This window comes from Peromyscus maniculatus, chromosome 13, assembly GCF_049852395.1.
Source record: "Peromyscus maniculatus bairdii isolate BWxNUB_F1_BW_parent chromosome 13, HU_Pman_BW_mat_3.1, whole genome shotgun sequence".
Classification (NCBI taxonomy): Eukaryota; Metazoa; Chordata; class Mammalia; order Rodentia; family Cricetidae; genus Peromyscus; species Peromyscus maniculatus.
The window spans coordinates 51967638-51985975 of record NC_134864.1 but is presented as its reverse complement, the minus strand read 5'-3'; the positions used below and the strand labels follow the sequence as shown (position 1 = coordinate 51985975).

Below are 18338 nucleotides of genomic sequence, written 5' to 3'. Positions count from 1 at the left end.
CATGACATAGTGTTGGCATTCTCAAAAAGAATAAGTGTAGCTGATGGCAATTTTTATCTGAAGAGATTTGTGCGTGTTAGCAATATACCATATCCTGTCAGCGTAAGAAGAGCATATGGGCCCATTAACTCACCAAATCTGCCACTGTTCTGCAAATTTTTATTAAGCAAGTGAAGTCCCTAATAGTCACTTATGTTATAGAATGCGTGTCAAATTCTATCAATAAGCAAGGGGATTGTTTTCCCCTAGTGAGAAGGCATTTGAAGTGTGTCGGAAGGCTTGACAAAGGAATAAAACACTTTAAGCAAGCACCGTATTAATAAAAATGCATCCTGCTGGGACCCAACATGCAAGTGTATTACGTGTACTTTAATGTCTGCTGCTAAAAAGTTTGCAGAGTGCCATCTTGATCATAGACATTTTCCCTTCCGTATTTTCTTTCTCTGAATTCTAACAATGAACCTGGTTGAAATTAAGTGAAAAGAAAATTAGAGTCTGTTATTGCTTTTTAAAAAAAAAAGTGTTCTCGGCAGCTGGACAGTTCTCCTTAGCTTCAAAGACTTACGAATTAGAAACATGGGCAATCATCACTGCTCAGTTCCCCATGCGAGTCCTCCTGGGGAGTCAGAGGACACACCAGGAAATTAACAAACATCCAGACCAAACAGTGTCCTCTTTATTAAGCACCTGTGGCAATGAAGCCAAATAGTGTTCATCAATTGTGTGTTGAATGTCAGGAAACAGGAGGCTAGTACAGAAATCCCATTAGCTAACTACAGCCAGAGAAACTTGGAAAGGGACAACGTCATGGTTATCTCTGAGCCTTTAGTAATGCCTGTAGTGAAAACAGTGGCTATAATAGGAATGCCTCCAAACGCCATCTTCAGAAGAACTCAACATTTCATTCATATCTCTTCAATTGCTAGAATACTCCTTGACTATACCCAAGAGCAAATTGTCGCCGTCCTTATGTAAAAATGAAGGAGAATGTGATGAACTCCAGAAACTTTATAAAGGGAGGAAAGTCAAGCCATCTTCCATCAGAACAAGAATGGAAAACCTCCAGGCCCTTCCCCCACCAACGCTCTTCCTTGGTGCTTTGGGTTCCTTGCTGTCTCGGAACAGGAGGCCTTCCTCAGGAGAAACACACACACAGTTTTCAGTTTCTTATACAAGCCTTCCATTCGACAGTACAGAGCTGCCATGAGCCATGTTCCGACCATTCCAGTCACTGCACTATCTCAATATAATGCAATGAAACAACCACATTTAAGCACCAGCCCCAAGAGATAACTAATAGTTGCTCTAAGGTGATGTGGGTTATAAAGGAAGTTGGGTATTAATTATAATACTTGCCATTTAAAAAATTGGTGGTGTGTGTAATTTTACCTCATTTTCTCATTTGCCACTGTTATTTAAATTGCTTCCCAGCACTAAGCATGTGCATAAAAGATGATTGTTCCAAATTTAACCTTTTAAATAAAATGTGCTCTATTAATTAAGTCGTTACTGCTCCCTCTCTTTTTCATTATGTTTGTTCATTTGTCACTGGTCCTAAAGATAGACATCTGTGTCAGAGAATATTTGGGAGAAAGACCCCTAATTTTTATGCCTATCACCCATCTGGATTTTCCATACTTTAAAAAGAAATAGTTTATTTTAGTGTTCTAAAGAATTTCAACTTGTCAATTATTAAAATAACGATAAGTATTCCTCCTAGGGATGATAGACATTATTCAGCCAAAAAGTTAAGAAGTTCCTTGAAAAACCTGATGTGACTAGGAAATTTGCAATGCTTAGATTAAAAAAAAAAAAAAGCAAACCACAAAGACAGAAGCAAGGCAGCATCGAAAGCTTTACCTGCCTGGAAACCCCATTTTCCCCATTTTTGGAAAGGCTGTGTGAGGTAAGACCCTTCACTCAACTGTGTTTTCCATGCACATCTTCCAAAGCAAAGTGAGCTGCAGTCAGATGCCCTGAGGAGGAGTGTCCACAGTGGCTGTTTGTCTTTTGGATAGCACACGAAAGCATCCGGTGCACTGCTAAGGTGTCATGTATCCTCACTGATTCTCTCTGTATTTCTTTATGGTCCTGAGGAAGTATAGTTGTCAGCACCATCAGGACCAAATTCATCCATCAGCACTCTGACTGCTTCCACTGTCAAAAGTTTTAAGTACGGAGACTGCTCACCTGGATCTGGGCTGAGGCATTTTTCATAATTTTCTTCATTTTATCTCCTCTAAATTCCCGTGTGCTGCTCCTATCCCCATTCTTCACGCAGAAAAGTAGGAGTTAAAAAAGAGTGTAGGCATTTTAAACCTGGTAACACTGGCATCTGTCAGTTATCACCAGGCATGTTGTTGTGCCTTTCTCTTTAGTGTCTCAGGGATGATGACCATAGCTAAGGTATTGTATGTGTTAACATGTGATTTTCAAAGCCCTTAGCATGTACTACCTCTGCCGTCAACACCACAAGTCTGTGAAATGCCAACATTTCACTCATTCACAGTAGTGAAATTGAAGCGAAGAAAGTTAAAATGACTCCTAAGATACTTATCAAAATAACGCTAAAACTTTTAATAATGGAACAAAACTTGTCAAGGCTTCCAAACCAGGTTCCTAACTCTCAAAAATACTTCTCATATGTTAGGTGAGAAGAAATAGTTTAGGTTGAATACATTTGAACTTTTAATTTCCAAACATGCTAATCAGAATTACAGCCAACATCATTTATGTTAGTCTGCAAAAATAATTTTTTGACAGCCTTAAACTTGTCCAGATAACCCTCCCTCCACCTCCAAAGTTCTAGGATTCCAAGCATGCATTCCATACCTGGCCCAGATCTCTGTCTAATGTTATAAATTCAAATAAGAAGAATGCTGATTTTTCTAATATATCATTGTTTAAATGTTTCCCTGTATTTAATTTGTGCCATTGTTTGTTCTTAAAATCCCTCAGCTAGCAAACCTTCTGTGACTGTCACAGAGACCAAGGAGCAGCTAAGACTCTTTTAATCTCTGCTCCTTCAGCTGATGAGATGCAGGCCACCGAGACTTGAATGTAGTACTTGTTTCCCAGATTGTTCGGAAGGTTAAAATAATTAAATGGATGTAAAATACATAACGAAGAACCTGTGTGTTACAAGTGCTCAGCAATACCAGCTACTGTTATTATTTTTAGTTATCAGCAGAGTTGATTTGGGCTATTTTTCTACTTATACTGTAGATTCCACTGTATGTATTTTTAGGCACAACAAGGGAAGAACTTGGCCATCAGTGCCTGATAAGTACTGTGTGACTTACCACACAACTATGCATGCTACCAAAAGTCTAACAAGATCCTTAGACAGTTGAGAACAGGATAACTGTAGGCAAGCAGTGCTTTTAATTCCAACATAAAGAAATAGCCAAGAAAGGATGGCCGGGGGGCGGGGGGGTGGGGTGGCTGATTATGTGTAGTGACCGGGTCAGTTAAATATGACTGATGTGGGCAGAGGGGAGAGACAGGCTCCTGAGGGAAGACAGAGGCGGTCTTCCTGGTTTTCACATTCTGCCTCACCTGGTTTTTAGTCCTTGGTACGAGAGGCTTATAGACTGGCATGGACATTGGTAAATGGTGAATGAAGGGACAGCAGTGCTTGGATACTGATGTGGTTATCCACAGAGCATTGTTTAGGAATTCTACGTCTGTGTCCAGGGGACATATTGATTAGTGGTTTTCACATACTGTCTTTTTTTCTGATATTAATATCAGTTTTACAATAACCCTATGTGACACAGTGGGAATCCTTTCTCTATGCTTTTTTCTAGTAGGGAATTGTAGAATCCATATTATTTATTTCAGTATTTGATAAAATTCACCTGTGCTGTCACCCAGTCCTAAAGAGACCTTTGAGGGAAAGTTTTACCTACAAATTCATTTTAAAATTTAGCTACTAGGCCATACATATGACATTTTTCTATGTTTTTAAGCTTTACTAACCTGTGCCTTTCAAGAGTTTTTTTTCTCCCATTTCTTGAGATCTGTATAAATCTTTACCTAATTGTTCCACATGGTTGAGGTATGAGCTGTCATTATTTCTAAGTGAACTCCTGAACTATGAAACTTGCCACGGCAATGGTTGGGAGTGGGCATCGTTTCCATGTCTGTGTGAAGCTCAAATGCTGTTTTCTTTCTATTCAGTATTGATTTTCTAAGTCATAGGGACATGGGGGGGGAGGGTCTCTGAAGATATCGGAAAAAAATAGTAAGATGGTTCCGTGCTTTACAAACTCCATATACATTGACTTCACTGACTATCATATATGGTATATATATAATATATATATATATTACATATAACATATATATCATATATCATGCCTTTATTACAAGGGACACCACTGGATTCTCCCATGTCCCCTTTCTGCACAGTCTCCAGGAAACTGTCTAGAAAGCAGGGGCGATCATGGTGTTCACTATATTTGTTTTTCATCTGTATAAGTCCATCCTTTGTGACCTAATGTCTACTTTGTTGAATATTATTATAAATTTTGTCCTTTCTTCATAAAAATCTTTCCTTTTTTCCCCCTCTCTATTTTAACCAGATATAGAAGACTGGTCCTTGAGTCTTGACTTGAATATGTACATATGTATTGCTTTAATGCTGAAGGAGCTTTATTATCTAGTGTATATCCCAAGGCCCTTGAGTTTAGTCCTTCCCTAACAGACATCAAAGAAAGAACCCAGTTAAAAGAACTGCAAGGTCTGAAAATGTTTTATAAGTATTACATTCATAGAAGGCCTAATAAACATAGCTCTTCATAGTTGACTATAAAAAGTCTGTGGATAAAATTGAGGCACCCCAGGATAGGCAGGAAGAAAAAAAAAACCTCAAATCTTTGTCAGTAAAAGATTTAATTTGTTATGAATCTATATTAATTTATGGTTTTAAAATGCTGATTTACAGGCAGGTCTAATCCTCCTCTCTTTTATTTCTTCTCCTCAGTGCCAGATGAAAGCAAAGCTCAGTCATTGGTTGATCGCAGATCGGGTAAGAAATTCCTTGTAACTGGCTTTCTCTTCCTGGAAATCGCTGGCTGTGTTTTAGTAGCATTTGGACCCTGTTTCTAGGCACCAGCCAGTGAAAGGCTTTCTAATTAATACATGAGTTGTCTCTGTCTTCCACAAAGATGAATTATCGCTTGGCTGTGTGCATAATGGCATAATGCATGCTGACTCAAAATGTTCAAGAGACGAAAGGTTTCCAAAATAATCATCATAAAACCAAAAACCTTAAACCTACACCCTAGACACGAACACTTTCAAGAAACAAAAACATTGAAAAGGAAAGCTAAGAAAGTTTATAAAATTTTCCTTCATGACTTTCCCATTAAAATTGGGAGACAGAGAATATCAAAGGAAGATGTGGTCATTTCTCGGGAAGAAATAAAAAAAAAAAATTACTAATGTTGCCTGTCACCAGAAGGGATTGTGCCAGAGATGGCTGTATTATCTCTCTTCCTCCTCCTGAATTAACCCCCATGTTGTTCCCTCTGAGGGTCGTCCAGGTCTTACTCTACCCCAATGAGGTACCTTGTGTATCAATCCCAGGCCTTCCTTTCTCCTCTTAGTGGCTTCCCTTCTCTTCTGTCCTTGTAACTGGCTTTCTCTTCCTTTCTGTTCTTCCCTCGGGATCCTCCATATCATCTATGCCTATTATTTGCACACGCATAAAGTCACTAAGATAGCAAATCCTGCAGTGATCTTCTCCCTTTAGGGGTGTCTCATGTTGTAGAAAAACCCATTTGACTCGGACAGGCCACTCTGCAGAGGGGCTGTGGTTGGCATTCCTCCTGTGCTGAAACAAAGAATTCTTCCCATTGCTGTGTCTGTACACCAATTACCTTTCCAGTAGGAAGTGGCATTGATGCCTCATTAACTTTGTCATGTTCCAGGGCAAGATTATGGTTTTTTTTTCTTTTTATCCTTTTTTAGATTTTCTAATGACTGCAGCAGGAAACACCTGCTTCATAATCCTTAGGTTCGCCCTTCCATTCTTCCCATTAAGAATGTTTATAAAATGGGTTTGTGTAAATGAGCAAATAATAAGTTTTGTGGCTATTTCCAAAAATTCCAATCTTATTTTAATCTTAGTTTTCAAAAAAAAAAAAAGTCACCCTTTGCTGGTAATCAAAAGTGACTGTCACTCTTTTAAGCTGAGAATATCATCTTAGCTTATTGCTATAATATTTTAGTTAAATTTAAATGTTGACTTTTATCTAATGTGATATAAATATTTATGAAGAACTACTCTACAAAACTTGAAATAATGACCTTACAGATTTTGAGAAATCAAAATTGGCAGAATTCATAGCTGGCAGATAGATATCTTATAAAAGTCTGCATGGCAGCTGTACCTCAGATAGAAATAGTACCAGCAAGCCTTATATTATATGAAACATAATGTTAAAATATAGTAAATCACAGAAAGATTTGTTACTAATACATAATCACCCCAACAGTCATTGTTCTTATATCTTGAGACCTTCTACATAATCACTGTATCAGAGTTTATTGTTGAACATCTGTTGACTCTATGTAAATGTGAAAAAACATCAACTACATCTTACCTGGGCCTCTGAGGCATCAACCACTTAAAGGCAAGTAAGAAATCTGACTTTAGAACAAACATGCCATAAAATGAAGAAGGCTAAACAAAATCTTTAACTATTTACTGATATGTTACAGTGAACCAGTGCATCCTATACAACATGAGATACTTGCGAGAAAATACAGAGCATCATTAGAGAAAAATATGTGACTAAGTTTATAAATGGATATGCTCCAAGAATGTACCCCCTAAAGTTTTTACATATGTGTTTTGAAAGTTAACCTTAAATATGATTTTCTTCAAACATTCATCTCTCATGTAAAAACTCAACTTCCGCATGTATTCTGTATTCATGTAGAGCTGTGGTTCTCAACCTGTGGGTTGCAACCCTTCTGGGCGTTGAACAACCCTTTCACGGGGGTCACATGCTTATCAAATATCCTGCATATCAGATATTTACATTACAGTTAAAAACTTTAGCAAAATTACAGTGTTGAAGTAGCAACAAAAATAATTTTATGGTTTGGGGTCACCACAACAGGAGGAACTATGTTAAAGGGTCGCAACAATAGGAAGGTTGAGAACCACTAATCTGAGGAATTTCTCATGGGAAGTTGGTGATGGAGGTGGTGGTGATATGAAGGCAACAAAGGATTCAGGGTTCCTTTAATTCTGATAACTTCTTTAAGTTAAATCGTATGAAAACTTTACAGCAAATAAATAGATTATATGTAGCTAGACAGATAATTGACAAAATATAGAATGATAGACAAGATAGATAGGTAGGTAGATAGATAGATAGATAGATAGATAGATAGATAGATAGATAGATAGATAGATAGATAGATAGATAGGTAGGTAGGTAGGTAGGTAGGTAGGTAGGTAGGTAGGTAGATAGATAGATAGATAGATAGATAGATAGATAGATAGATAGATAGATAGATAGATAGATAGATAGATAGATAGATAGATAATAAATCTGCAACGTCAAACTTATATGGGTTCTCTGTAGCCACAAATTGTCAGGCTATATTTTGCCTTGTAAGGGACCAGGATCATACATCTGGCAAGATTCAAGTGATCCCTTGAAGTTTTCTTGAAATACGATTTTTCCTTCCCCAAATCATGTCTTTGGAATACTTAAGTAATATATCAGCATCCTTTTGGCTAAGAAGAGTAGCTTTCTCTTTAATTCCAGAAATGTGGACAGCTTTAACATTATCCAAGACTATCAGGAAGTTAAAGTAAATTAAATTGTATATGCTGACTTAAGTCTACCATCCATCTTATTTGGGAGATATTCAACATTTAATAAATTCATTTGAGTTGAGCTATCTTCTGAGTCAGCTTCTTAGTGAGTAGAGAGCCACTGTATGCCAAGTTCCATCTGCTGGTCTGGCTTGGGCGCATCCCAATTGTGTGACAAGATTTTTGGCACCTTTTCCTTGGCTTAATCTTTAAGTGGTTGATGCCTCAGGGATAAAATTATATCAAAGGCCCAGGTAAGATAAATCTTTCAATAATTTTTGGCTCACAATGGTGGTTCCCTTCACCCCTTCTGGAATCAACACATTATTCTTGAGATTCCCATAACAATCTGCTCACTGCATGAGCTTTCCTTTGGGGGGAATTCATTTCGTCCTATTACCTCAGGGAAGTCTGTAATCTTATGGGATCTTCTCCATGCAAGGGAGGTCTTTATGTCTACAGAATGGTAAGACCCACCCAGAAAAGTTAGAAATAAAATACCCTTTGTTTAGTTCCTTTAAGAAAACAGCACAAGTTTTAGTGAGCCTTGAAAAATATTTTAACATCTTTCCCAATGTACTAATTGAACAAAATTCATACCCTAGAAATGTAAGACAGAAAAAAATGTATTTAAACAAGAAAACTAGTTTATTATTTTTTTTTATTTTTTGAGATTAAGATACTATTACATCATTAACCTCTTCCATTTCCTCTCCCTTGTTCTCTCAAGTTCATGGCCCCATTTTCTTTAATTGTTTATATAAGTGAGTGAAAGTATGCATGTGTGTTCTTAGAAACATAACTACAATCCACTCAGTTTTTATAATGTTACCTATACATATATGTTTTTAGTGCTGGCCACTTGGTATTGGATAACCAATTTTAAGATGACTTCCATGTTCTGAAGGCACCTTAGAGTCCAGAGAAAATGGAATCAACTTGGTGCTTGATGTTTAAAGTTTTCGCTTTATTATTGAATATATTAAAAGTGATAAAGGATATCTGTGATACTTCTTCCTTAATTTCCCTGTCTATATACTGAACTTCAATCGTTAGTTCAGTGTTCCTCTTGTATTCAGTACGAAGGGGATTATAAATTTTGCTTCCTTTTTTTCCCTACTGTGTCATCTTCTTTTTCTGTTGTTTTGATTTACTGCTTGGAGCTGTTTTAATATGTATTGACTGTCTGCAGGGATCTGTGCTGACCCAGCTCTTTAAGATGATGCAGTACTGAGAAAGCCAGGGACTTCTTCTTTACGAGCTCTGACATATTAATTAGCAAAATGGACTAAAAAGCTTTCCGATTTCTGTTTTAATTTCTTATATTCTAAAATACCTGTCTATATAGCTGTAAAACAGGCAAATCTGTGAAAGTAATGGTGGGCAGTAAGTACAGACCTTCTTTGAATCCAGTTTATCCATTAAGGAAAATATACTTATTAGCAACCAAGGTGGATTTCTGCATAATAGGAGCCTTGCAGCCATGACATTTAGCTGATGGCTGACACGGTTGATTGATGTAGAAATAGAACCTCAGGGCATTTAAACCTGATCTCCCAGTTGGTCACTGTGGGCTTAGGGAATGAACCTACATATTGTGCTCAGGGCAACTCATGTTTTCCTAGAATGTTCCTCATACCCTATGGCCCTAAGAACTGAGAATATTGGAAAATATAGATCCTTACATCCCATTCTGTTGGGAACACATAACCAACACACATATCTGAAACATCTGTATTCCCCTTTTGTAAACTTGGCTAATTAAAAAAGGAACACATATTCCAGACAGTGATAATCTCATGAAGATGAGTGACATTGAAATGTGCTCATTTTGCCTTTGTTTCTCCTCATGAAATATGAAAGTCTGTATGTGTATGAATGAATGGGTCAAGTTAATAGTTATAGGAAAGACAAATTATGTGTGCATTGCTTATAGATTATATTGAAGAGCCTATGATATGCATTCTTGTCACAAAACTCAGAAATTAATATGGAGTTGTTACTTTGGCACACCTTCCTTTCTGTTCTAAGTGCAATGGGTATAATCCTCAAATGTATGTATTTTTCAAATGTGGCCTAAGAAATTCCTGAAACTTTCTAAAAGATTAGAGCTTTTAAGATGGGTATGTTGGTGCATGCCTATAATCTCAGCACTCAGGAGATAGTGGTTAGAAGAGATGAGTTCAGATCCAGCCTTGACTAGATGTAAGTTTTAGACCAACTTGAGCTACATGTGACACCTTGTTTCAAACAAAAAGTAACAATAAAAAGCTTTTAAAGGAAAGATGAATTTAGACAGTAACTTCATTATAAGGAAATTTTACTCAGTGAAATTTCATAAGTTTGTCTTTGTTTCCACTTCTTTAGAAAATCAAAATTAAAATGTATTATTTTAATAATGATATGTCAAACCACGAGCCATTTTTCACATTTGAGTGTTCTAGTTGGGTTGCTGCTATTCATGACTCTTTGAGAGTTCTGTGGATGAAGAAATCAAAATTCAGTGTTAGTGGTTAGTGGGTTTGAGCCTTGATTCTTTCCTCATCAATTAGTTAATAAAACACAACATAGATATTTGTTTATGTGCTGGGAACCTTGCAATACTTTGCCATGTGTTATATTGGTTAAATGTAGCATTTGATATGAGAAACATTTATGTAGGTGGAATTTTTCTGTGTCTCAGCAGCCATTGCCAAAATAATCACTCAGAGTCTTAATATTAATTACAAATGCTTGGCCAATAGCTCAGGCTTGTTACTAGCTAATTCTTACATTTTAAATTAACCCATATTCCTTATTCATGCTCTGCCATTTGCCTGTACCTTTATTAGCATGGCATGTTCATCTCCTGCTTCCTCTGCATCTGTTCAAGAATCCTCTGACTCCACCCTTCCTCATCCCAGTATTCTGTCTGTCTCAGGCTGTCTCACCCAATCACTTCCTGCCCAGCTATTGGCCAATCAGCTTTTTATTAGCAATGAGAGCAATACATATTTATAGTGCACAGAGGGATTATTTCACAGCACATATACATTTCCCTCTGTCTCCAGCTTTGGCTTACTTTTCAAAAGGATTAGGATATTATCATTAGAAAATTAGCAACATTCATATATCATGTACAAACTTGATTAGGAAGCAGCCTGGGCATTCTCTATGCTGTAAAAGATTACTGAATGCTGTGATCTCTAAAATTTGATGAATCAAACACAATTAGAAACAAATATACCCAACCAGTCCTTTTTTATAAGATTCAAATATAAAGCAGGTTTGTGTATCTCTTTTAAATTTCATAAGTAAATATAGATATTCTTTCAAATTAAATTTCCAAATAAGTTATTTTGCTCCTCTTCATGTATATTACAAATCTCTATATTACTTACTCTCTGTTGCTATAATAAGCACCATGACCAAAAGTAAGTTATGAATACAAGACTTTATTTTGGATTGTGGTTCCAGAGGGCTAGAGTCCATAGTAACAGGAAAAGCATGGCTTAAACAGGAGCAGGAAGCTGGCTGATCACATCACATCCACACACGGGAAGCAGAGAGAACAAGAAGAAAGTGAGGCCAGGCTACAAACTCTCAAAGCCCATCCCTAGTGACATACTTTTTCCAGCAAAGGTATACCTCTTAGAGCAGTGGTTTTCAACTTCCTAATGCTACAATGCTTTAATACAGTTCATGTTGTGGTGACTCACAACCATAAAATTATTTTATTGCTACTTCATAACTGTAATTTTGCTACTGTTATGAATCATAATATAAACATCTTAGGCAATCCCTGTGAAAGGGTCGCCAAAGGGGTCACAACCCACTGATTGAGAAACACTGCCCTAAAGGGTCCATAACCTCCCCAAACAGCACCACCAACTGGGGGCCCAGTGTCCAGAATATGAACCTATAAGGGACATTGTCATTCTTCTTTCTGTGCTAGAAATATCAAGGGAAATAAGATATCATTCTGCCTTAGAAAAATAATCACTATGTGTAAAAACACCTATGAGATATCAGTTTAGTGCATTCTCACTGAAGAGGTCAGTACAAAAATCTCACAGGGGAGGTAGCACTTGATGTCTTTGGCCTGGAGAATGGCTGTGAGGTTTGGGAATGGGTATGTTTCCATAGGAGACTGGGGAGGCTAAAGATGACATCAAGACTTAGAAAAGGTCAATGAGCTAACTCATTGAGGAATCTGCAAATGTGAAGCATCAAGGCATATACAAGAAATGTTAGGCAATTCTGAATAGACAGAGTGCAAAGGGGGGAGTTATAAAGTTCCAGTCAAGAGAGAAGGCAAAGGTGTATCTAATTTCATCATACCTGCTCTGCACAGATTAAAGGAAGAAAAGATGATCACTTTGTATTCTGGTGGCTGTAGAGCCTTGAAAAAACTAATAAGGAAAATATAATTACAAGAACGTATATGTAAGTGATTAGAACTGGAAAGAAGAGAGATAGATACATTTAGGTAATAATGACTTGGGATGTACCTTTATATAAAAATAAACCTAGTAGATGAGTGAAACAGATTTGGTGTGCTTGTGGACATTGCCAGTCAGATGTTGCTTCACTATGTTGCATAAGAAAACCAAAAGCCAATGTTGGCATGTTAATCATGTCTGTGCAGACAGTGTGGCCCTTTCTGATCTCAGCCACATGGAGCATGGGTTTAACATCAACCCATGAGTTAGGACCGTGTATCATTTAGGTGCCTGTAATCTTCTGTGGATCAGGAATTTCCAGTGTATGCACCTTTGACAACAAGGGTAACAAGATAGAGCTGGTTGAGAAAAAGAAATAAATCCATAAGTTATACTCTAGAGACTTGTGTTAAGTGCCTGGAGAGAGAGGAAGCAAGATAAGCAGGAACAGACAGAATGTGGCAATCTGAAAGGGTCTGTGAAGGAGACGTTTTGTATACAACGGCAGAGGGACAGCGCACAGAAAGCGGAAATGAGAAGAAAGGAAGAAGTGGTGCCTCCTCCTAATGCCAGTCGCCACAGTTGAAGTGAGAAACCTGATTTGAGAGAGCTAAAGGGAAGCAAGATCCTGAGTGGCCAGCTAGACTTCAATTAAGACCAAGAGGCTGGAGAATTTCAGAGATGAGATTGAAATTGAAGAGCAATTTAACCGCCCTGGAAAGGCTCAGGAAGACAAGTGTGCGATGGAGGAGACGGTCAGAGAGTGAGCCACACTGAAGTTAGAGGGTGGTGCAAGCCTCTCAGCACAGAAAAGACAGGCGAGGATCTCCACATCTTCACGCCAGCAAAGTGGATGGAGTGATGGGCCTGGTTTGTGTAGATGGCTCTGCAAGTCACCGAGAAAACTGGCCCTAGCTTGTCAACTGGTGAAGAGAGAAAAGGTTCGGCTCCCCCTAAGACTCCATGGTGACCGGAATGGGCCCTTCTTTCTCATGGCCTTCTTTGTCTGATGAAAGAAGAGATGGAGAATTAGTGCTGGGAAGTTGGCTCAGTGTATGAAGTGCTCGTCATGCAAACATGAGAACCAGATTTTATCACCTTAGAACTCAGGGAAAAGCCACATGGGCATGGCAGCCTACATTTAAGCTGAACCAGAAACCCTAGTCCTTCAGAGGCCAAGATAAGGGTACTCTAGAGCAAATTAAACAGCAAGTTTGGGGTACTGGGAGAGACACTACCTCAGAAAATAAGGTAGAAAGAGAGATGGAGGAAGATACTCAAGGTCAACCTGTGGTCCACACCTGAAAACACACATAGCCACGTCCACAACATGTATTACCTTCACACATTCAAAGACACACACACACACACACACACACACACACACACACACACTGAACATACATGCAAAAACAAAAACAAAAAAGAATTTGCAAAGTGGAGTGGTCCCCAGGCAGGAAAATGCTGAATGTTTCACTATGCATACAAATCGAAAGGTGTCTTTAGCTGTAGTTTCAGTAGACTGGGGGCGGGGGCGGGGGAAGGGGAGGTAGAGAAGGAATTGAGCATACAAGAAAGTACCAGAAAGGGGGCCGAGCTCCTGTCTCCACTTCTCCTTATCACTTCCTCTCTCCGCCCAGCCATATCACTTCCTGTTTCCTCCTCCCAAGTGCTGGGATGAAAGGTGTGTGCCACCACTGTCTGACCTCTATGGTTAACCAGTGGCTAGCTCTGCCCTCTGATCTCCAGGCAAGCTTTATTTGTTAGAGCACAAACAAAATATCACCACAATGAATAGGATAGAAAAGGCTTAGGTGATCTTTCTAGAAAGTTCAGAGAAAAATATATGATCTTTCTAAAAGGTTAAGAGAAAATAGAGGTGTATCTAGGGAATATAGGAAAACTTGGTTTTTGTTGGTTTACTTCACGTTCCATTAATTAAACACTCTAAGCTGTGTCTGTGAGTTCAGAGAAAGGTGTTTGAGAGAGAAGCAGGAAAGAGGCTGTTGATAGAGGTGTAGGGTTAAGATGGTAGTCCTGTAGCAGGTGCTTTGGGAGAGTGAGCCTAGATTGCAGGGAGGGTGGGTTCGTCTGCAGTGTGGATGAGGATGTCCGTAGAAAGCATGAGAAACCTAAGGATGCTTATGGTGCCCATTTTCTGATGTGAAATCAGTAGACCATGCTGACCTTGTAGGGTTGGCAAACTGACTGTCCAAGGTAATCAGAAACACATAGGTGACAGCTAATGCATGAGGGAATTGGGATATAAGTCACAGAAAAAAACAGAAAGGCAACTGAAAATGTATGTTTTAAGCTGGGTGTGGAGGCATATTCATGTAATCCTAGTACTCAAGGCAGAGGCCAAAGAATTGCCATGAGTTTAAGGCCAGCCTGGAATACATAGTCAGACTCTGTCTCAAAAATGTTTATGTACTATAAATGTATATATCACTCTTATTTATGTGTTACATATACTTTATACAGACACAGACATACACAAACACAGATATGCCACATTCAAGAATTTGATGGCAGATAATCTGTCATTTTCCAAAATCAATCTCCAGTTCTCCATTTGCGGGTCACAGACCATTGGAACTAAATGAAACACGACATTCTTCCTATACAGCAAGCTGATTTTCCATAATTGTCTGAGGCTTCAAGAAAATGGTCTCATGGAAGGGCTACCTCCTCACTGACAGAGCTGAGCCTCAGATGGAACCTCTTGCTTTGGGGACTTCATTTCTGCCAGTTTAGAGAGCTTCGTGATCTTAATGACCTTTCAAGTTCTCTCAATTTCCTCAAACCCAGAATGAACAGTAGAAAGATGGAGTTATTTGACACAGTATTGGTAATATTGCCTTTAATGTCCTATCACTCTCCTTGGAGTATTTTCCTCCTGCTGTCACAGAGCTGGTGTGAAGTTGGGTGCAGATAGCTCATGAAGTTTTGACATTGAACACTCACTTGGCACCTGTCAATTCTCATGTGGCCATCTAGCACCATTTTCTTAAATGCAGATGTTCACTTTGGAATTTAGGAACACATTTGGAATTGTTGGTTCCACATCACCACTTGTTTAACATACAAGGCACAATTCCCATGACTAATGAAGTCTGGGACTTCCACCGCTTTGAGGAACTTGACACCCTTGTCTGTCTTTCTGGGATTGCCTTCCACTTAGTTAATTCAAAAATTTTGGAAACTCTAAAATTTCTAAATAAACTTTTAAAGCATAGTGCTTTTAATAAAAAAAAACTATATCTACTTTAAAACACAGTAGCAAGTTCTTTAGAATTAATTCGGAATTAATTTTTCTATGCATTTATATTGAGAGAAAAAATGAAATATGCCATTGTAATAAAAAGGGCAAGTGTAAACAGCTGATTGTGAAGTCTGAGAACTTCCCCAAAGTTGCTCACATATCTGTTTCTGTATGCTTATTGCCCCTTTTCCTTTATATATTGATCTACATTATAAGATTCTCATAACCAGATTTTATTATCCCATCCCTTTCATTATTCAGAATTAGATATTTTTGTCTTGGAAAATAAAATTTACTGTGTGTTAAAGCATGAGAGTTATTTTAGGACTTTAACATTGGAAACTCAAAGTTAAGATCACTTTTGGAAGATGAAGCATTTTATGTGTAAATCAGTTGTGGAAAGACTAACCTAAGCAACCAAGACTCTAACTCCTATCTATGATCCAGGAAGATTCTAGACTACCAACTTTGTATCTCAAATATCTATGGGAAATTTATTGCCTATATTAACTAATGAAGATACACATATCTGCAGTCCAACAAGGGCTTAAATGTTTAGTATTCTCAACTAAAATCAAGTAACACATTATATTGGAAATGCAAGTTTAAATAAAGCTCAACCAGGGAAATATGAAAATAAGCTCTGACATAGGAACCCACCAATTTGGTTGAATAATAATATAAAATAAGATATACTTTAAATTTTATTTTTATAAATCTTATGTAAATGTGTAATATCACCTAATGGTTAGAATATTCCAGAATGCATTTATTTTGACACTGTTATGACTTTATATTAGATAAGTTGGGGCGTGCACGTATATATGGGGTTCATAAATGAAGTGAGCCTTTTTCATGAGGCTAGGAAGCATCCAAAGATACCTATTTCAAGGAGGGTTCCAATTGCTTAAACTCTGTTCCTGAAGCTCTCAACATCTTTGTTAAGTCCCTATCACCATGCTATGACCTACTGCCCTGGGTCCACCTTTTGCCAGGGGCAATCTCTGACCCACCCAATCTTCATCTGCACACATCTTGTTCGGCTGCATTTGTCTCTGGATTCTGATTTTATGTCTTTTATCTTTTTTACACTTCCTTGTCCCGATAACCTATTCTTCTGACAAACCAACTATAAAGCAGGTTCTGACAAGCCTTTTATCAGGTTCAATTAATTCCTAGAGAAGCTCCGAGAACTCAGGGAAACACTTGACTTATATTACAGAGGATACAGATAGCGGTCAGAATTAGAAGAGATGTGTGGACAGGTATGGGGCAAGTCCAGACATCCAGCCTCCCTCCATGTGCCCTGCCCTTCAGTGCTCTCCAGCTCATGCTCAGCAGACTGGGCATTCCATACAGCTGTGCCTCAGAGGGCTTTGTAATGGAGGCCTCATTCCATAGGCACAACAGATCAAGTATTGATCACTTCAGCCTGTAGCACCTCTCTCCTCTCCAGGTATAGGGTGAGGAATAACAGTTTCAACCATCTAATACTTGATTGGTTCTCCTGATAGCAGCCCCCATTCAGAGAATACCTAAGAGCTGTCTGTCATTTCATGAAGGCACAGGAAGACCCACCATTTTAGAGATCCCATGTATTTTAGGGGCTGAATGCCAAGACATGAAAGGAAGGCCAAAAATATGCTTATTGTACACATTGTAAAACACCATATAGAGTGCCACTTTCCTAATCGCACAAGAGAAATTTTCAAATTGGCAGATTTCACCTAGGGACCAGCAAAGATGGTATGCATAGGAACCAACCACAGGAAAAACAGCAGTTTGTAGGAAGAAAACGAAATACTCAGTCCCTGAGCTACACAGGGAACCTGTGTGGGCACCGAAGCCTTTCTGGAAAAAGGATGGAAAAAGACTTAACTATGAACCCCCTTCATTTGTTGGTTACTGGGGGAAAAAATGGGCCATAATGAAAAACATGTTTCGAGAATATTAAAATACCCTGTCAATTTTGGTATCCCAGGGGGCAGGAACTTAGTCCTTGTAATATATTTAATAGTGCACCCTTGTGGTGCTGTGTATAAAAAAGGATCTTTTTAGAGGCCCATGATGCCCAACTGTATCCAATAAAAAGCAGACCTAAGAATAAGAGAGGCTGATAGTAAATATGTCAAAATTAAACAGAAAACTTTAAACAACCTAGATTACTCTTGCTAAACTAAGCAAATGCAAATTCATGCCTCCTTCACAGTCCATCAGAAACGTTATGTCCTCACAAAGCAACTTAGCAGCTTTCTCCCTCAAATACAGCCAAGTCGTTGAAAATTACCTGCTTTTCAGAAGCCCTTTATTAATCGAGATTTTTTTTAATGCATGTATTTTTAAAGCAGGCAAACCAAACCACAACTGCAAAAAAATAATAATAATAAATGGCAGATCATTTTGTAAAAATATCATGATTTACCATTAGTGAGTGAATTGTCAAGGTATTCAGAAAAATTGGCCTCAAAATGGTGATGGAGTCGTTTTACTTCCTGTACTAACGGGCCTCAAGAGAAAATATTACTAGTGGTTGATTTAGTAGTCTGGCCATCTAAGACTCATCGTAAGTGGTTTACACAGGGAAATATATTTTACTCTTTTAAAAGTATGTATTTGTATTAATGCACATTAAGAAAATACTGTTTTTTCCATTTTACAGAACTATTAATGTCTTTATACAAACAGCATGTTGGGGCTGGAAAAAGATGACTCAGTGGGTAGAACACCCTCTCTGCAAGCTTAAGAACCTGAGTTTGGATCCCTAGAAACTTCATAAAAGCTGGGTTCAGTTGTACCTACCTGTAACCCTAGC

General features: G+C 38.2%; 1 protein-coding gene across 1 annotated transcript in view; it reads left to right on the top strand.

The window, feature by feature from the left end:
- The window catches only part of Pard3b (par-3 family cell polarity regulator beta), a 978380-nt gene that overhangs the window by 613281 nt on the left and 346761 nt on the right, over nt 1–18338 (top strand). The window contains exon 16 of the mRNA XM_006975013.4: nt 4988–5032. Coding sequence (XP_006975075.2) covers nt 4988–5032 — 45 coding nt within the window. The remainder of the gene's footprint in view (nt 1–4987; nt 5033–18338) is intronic.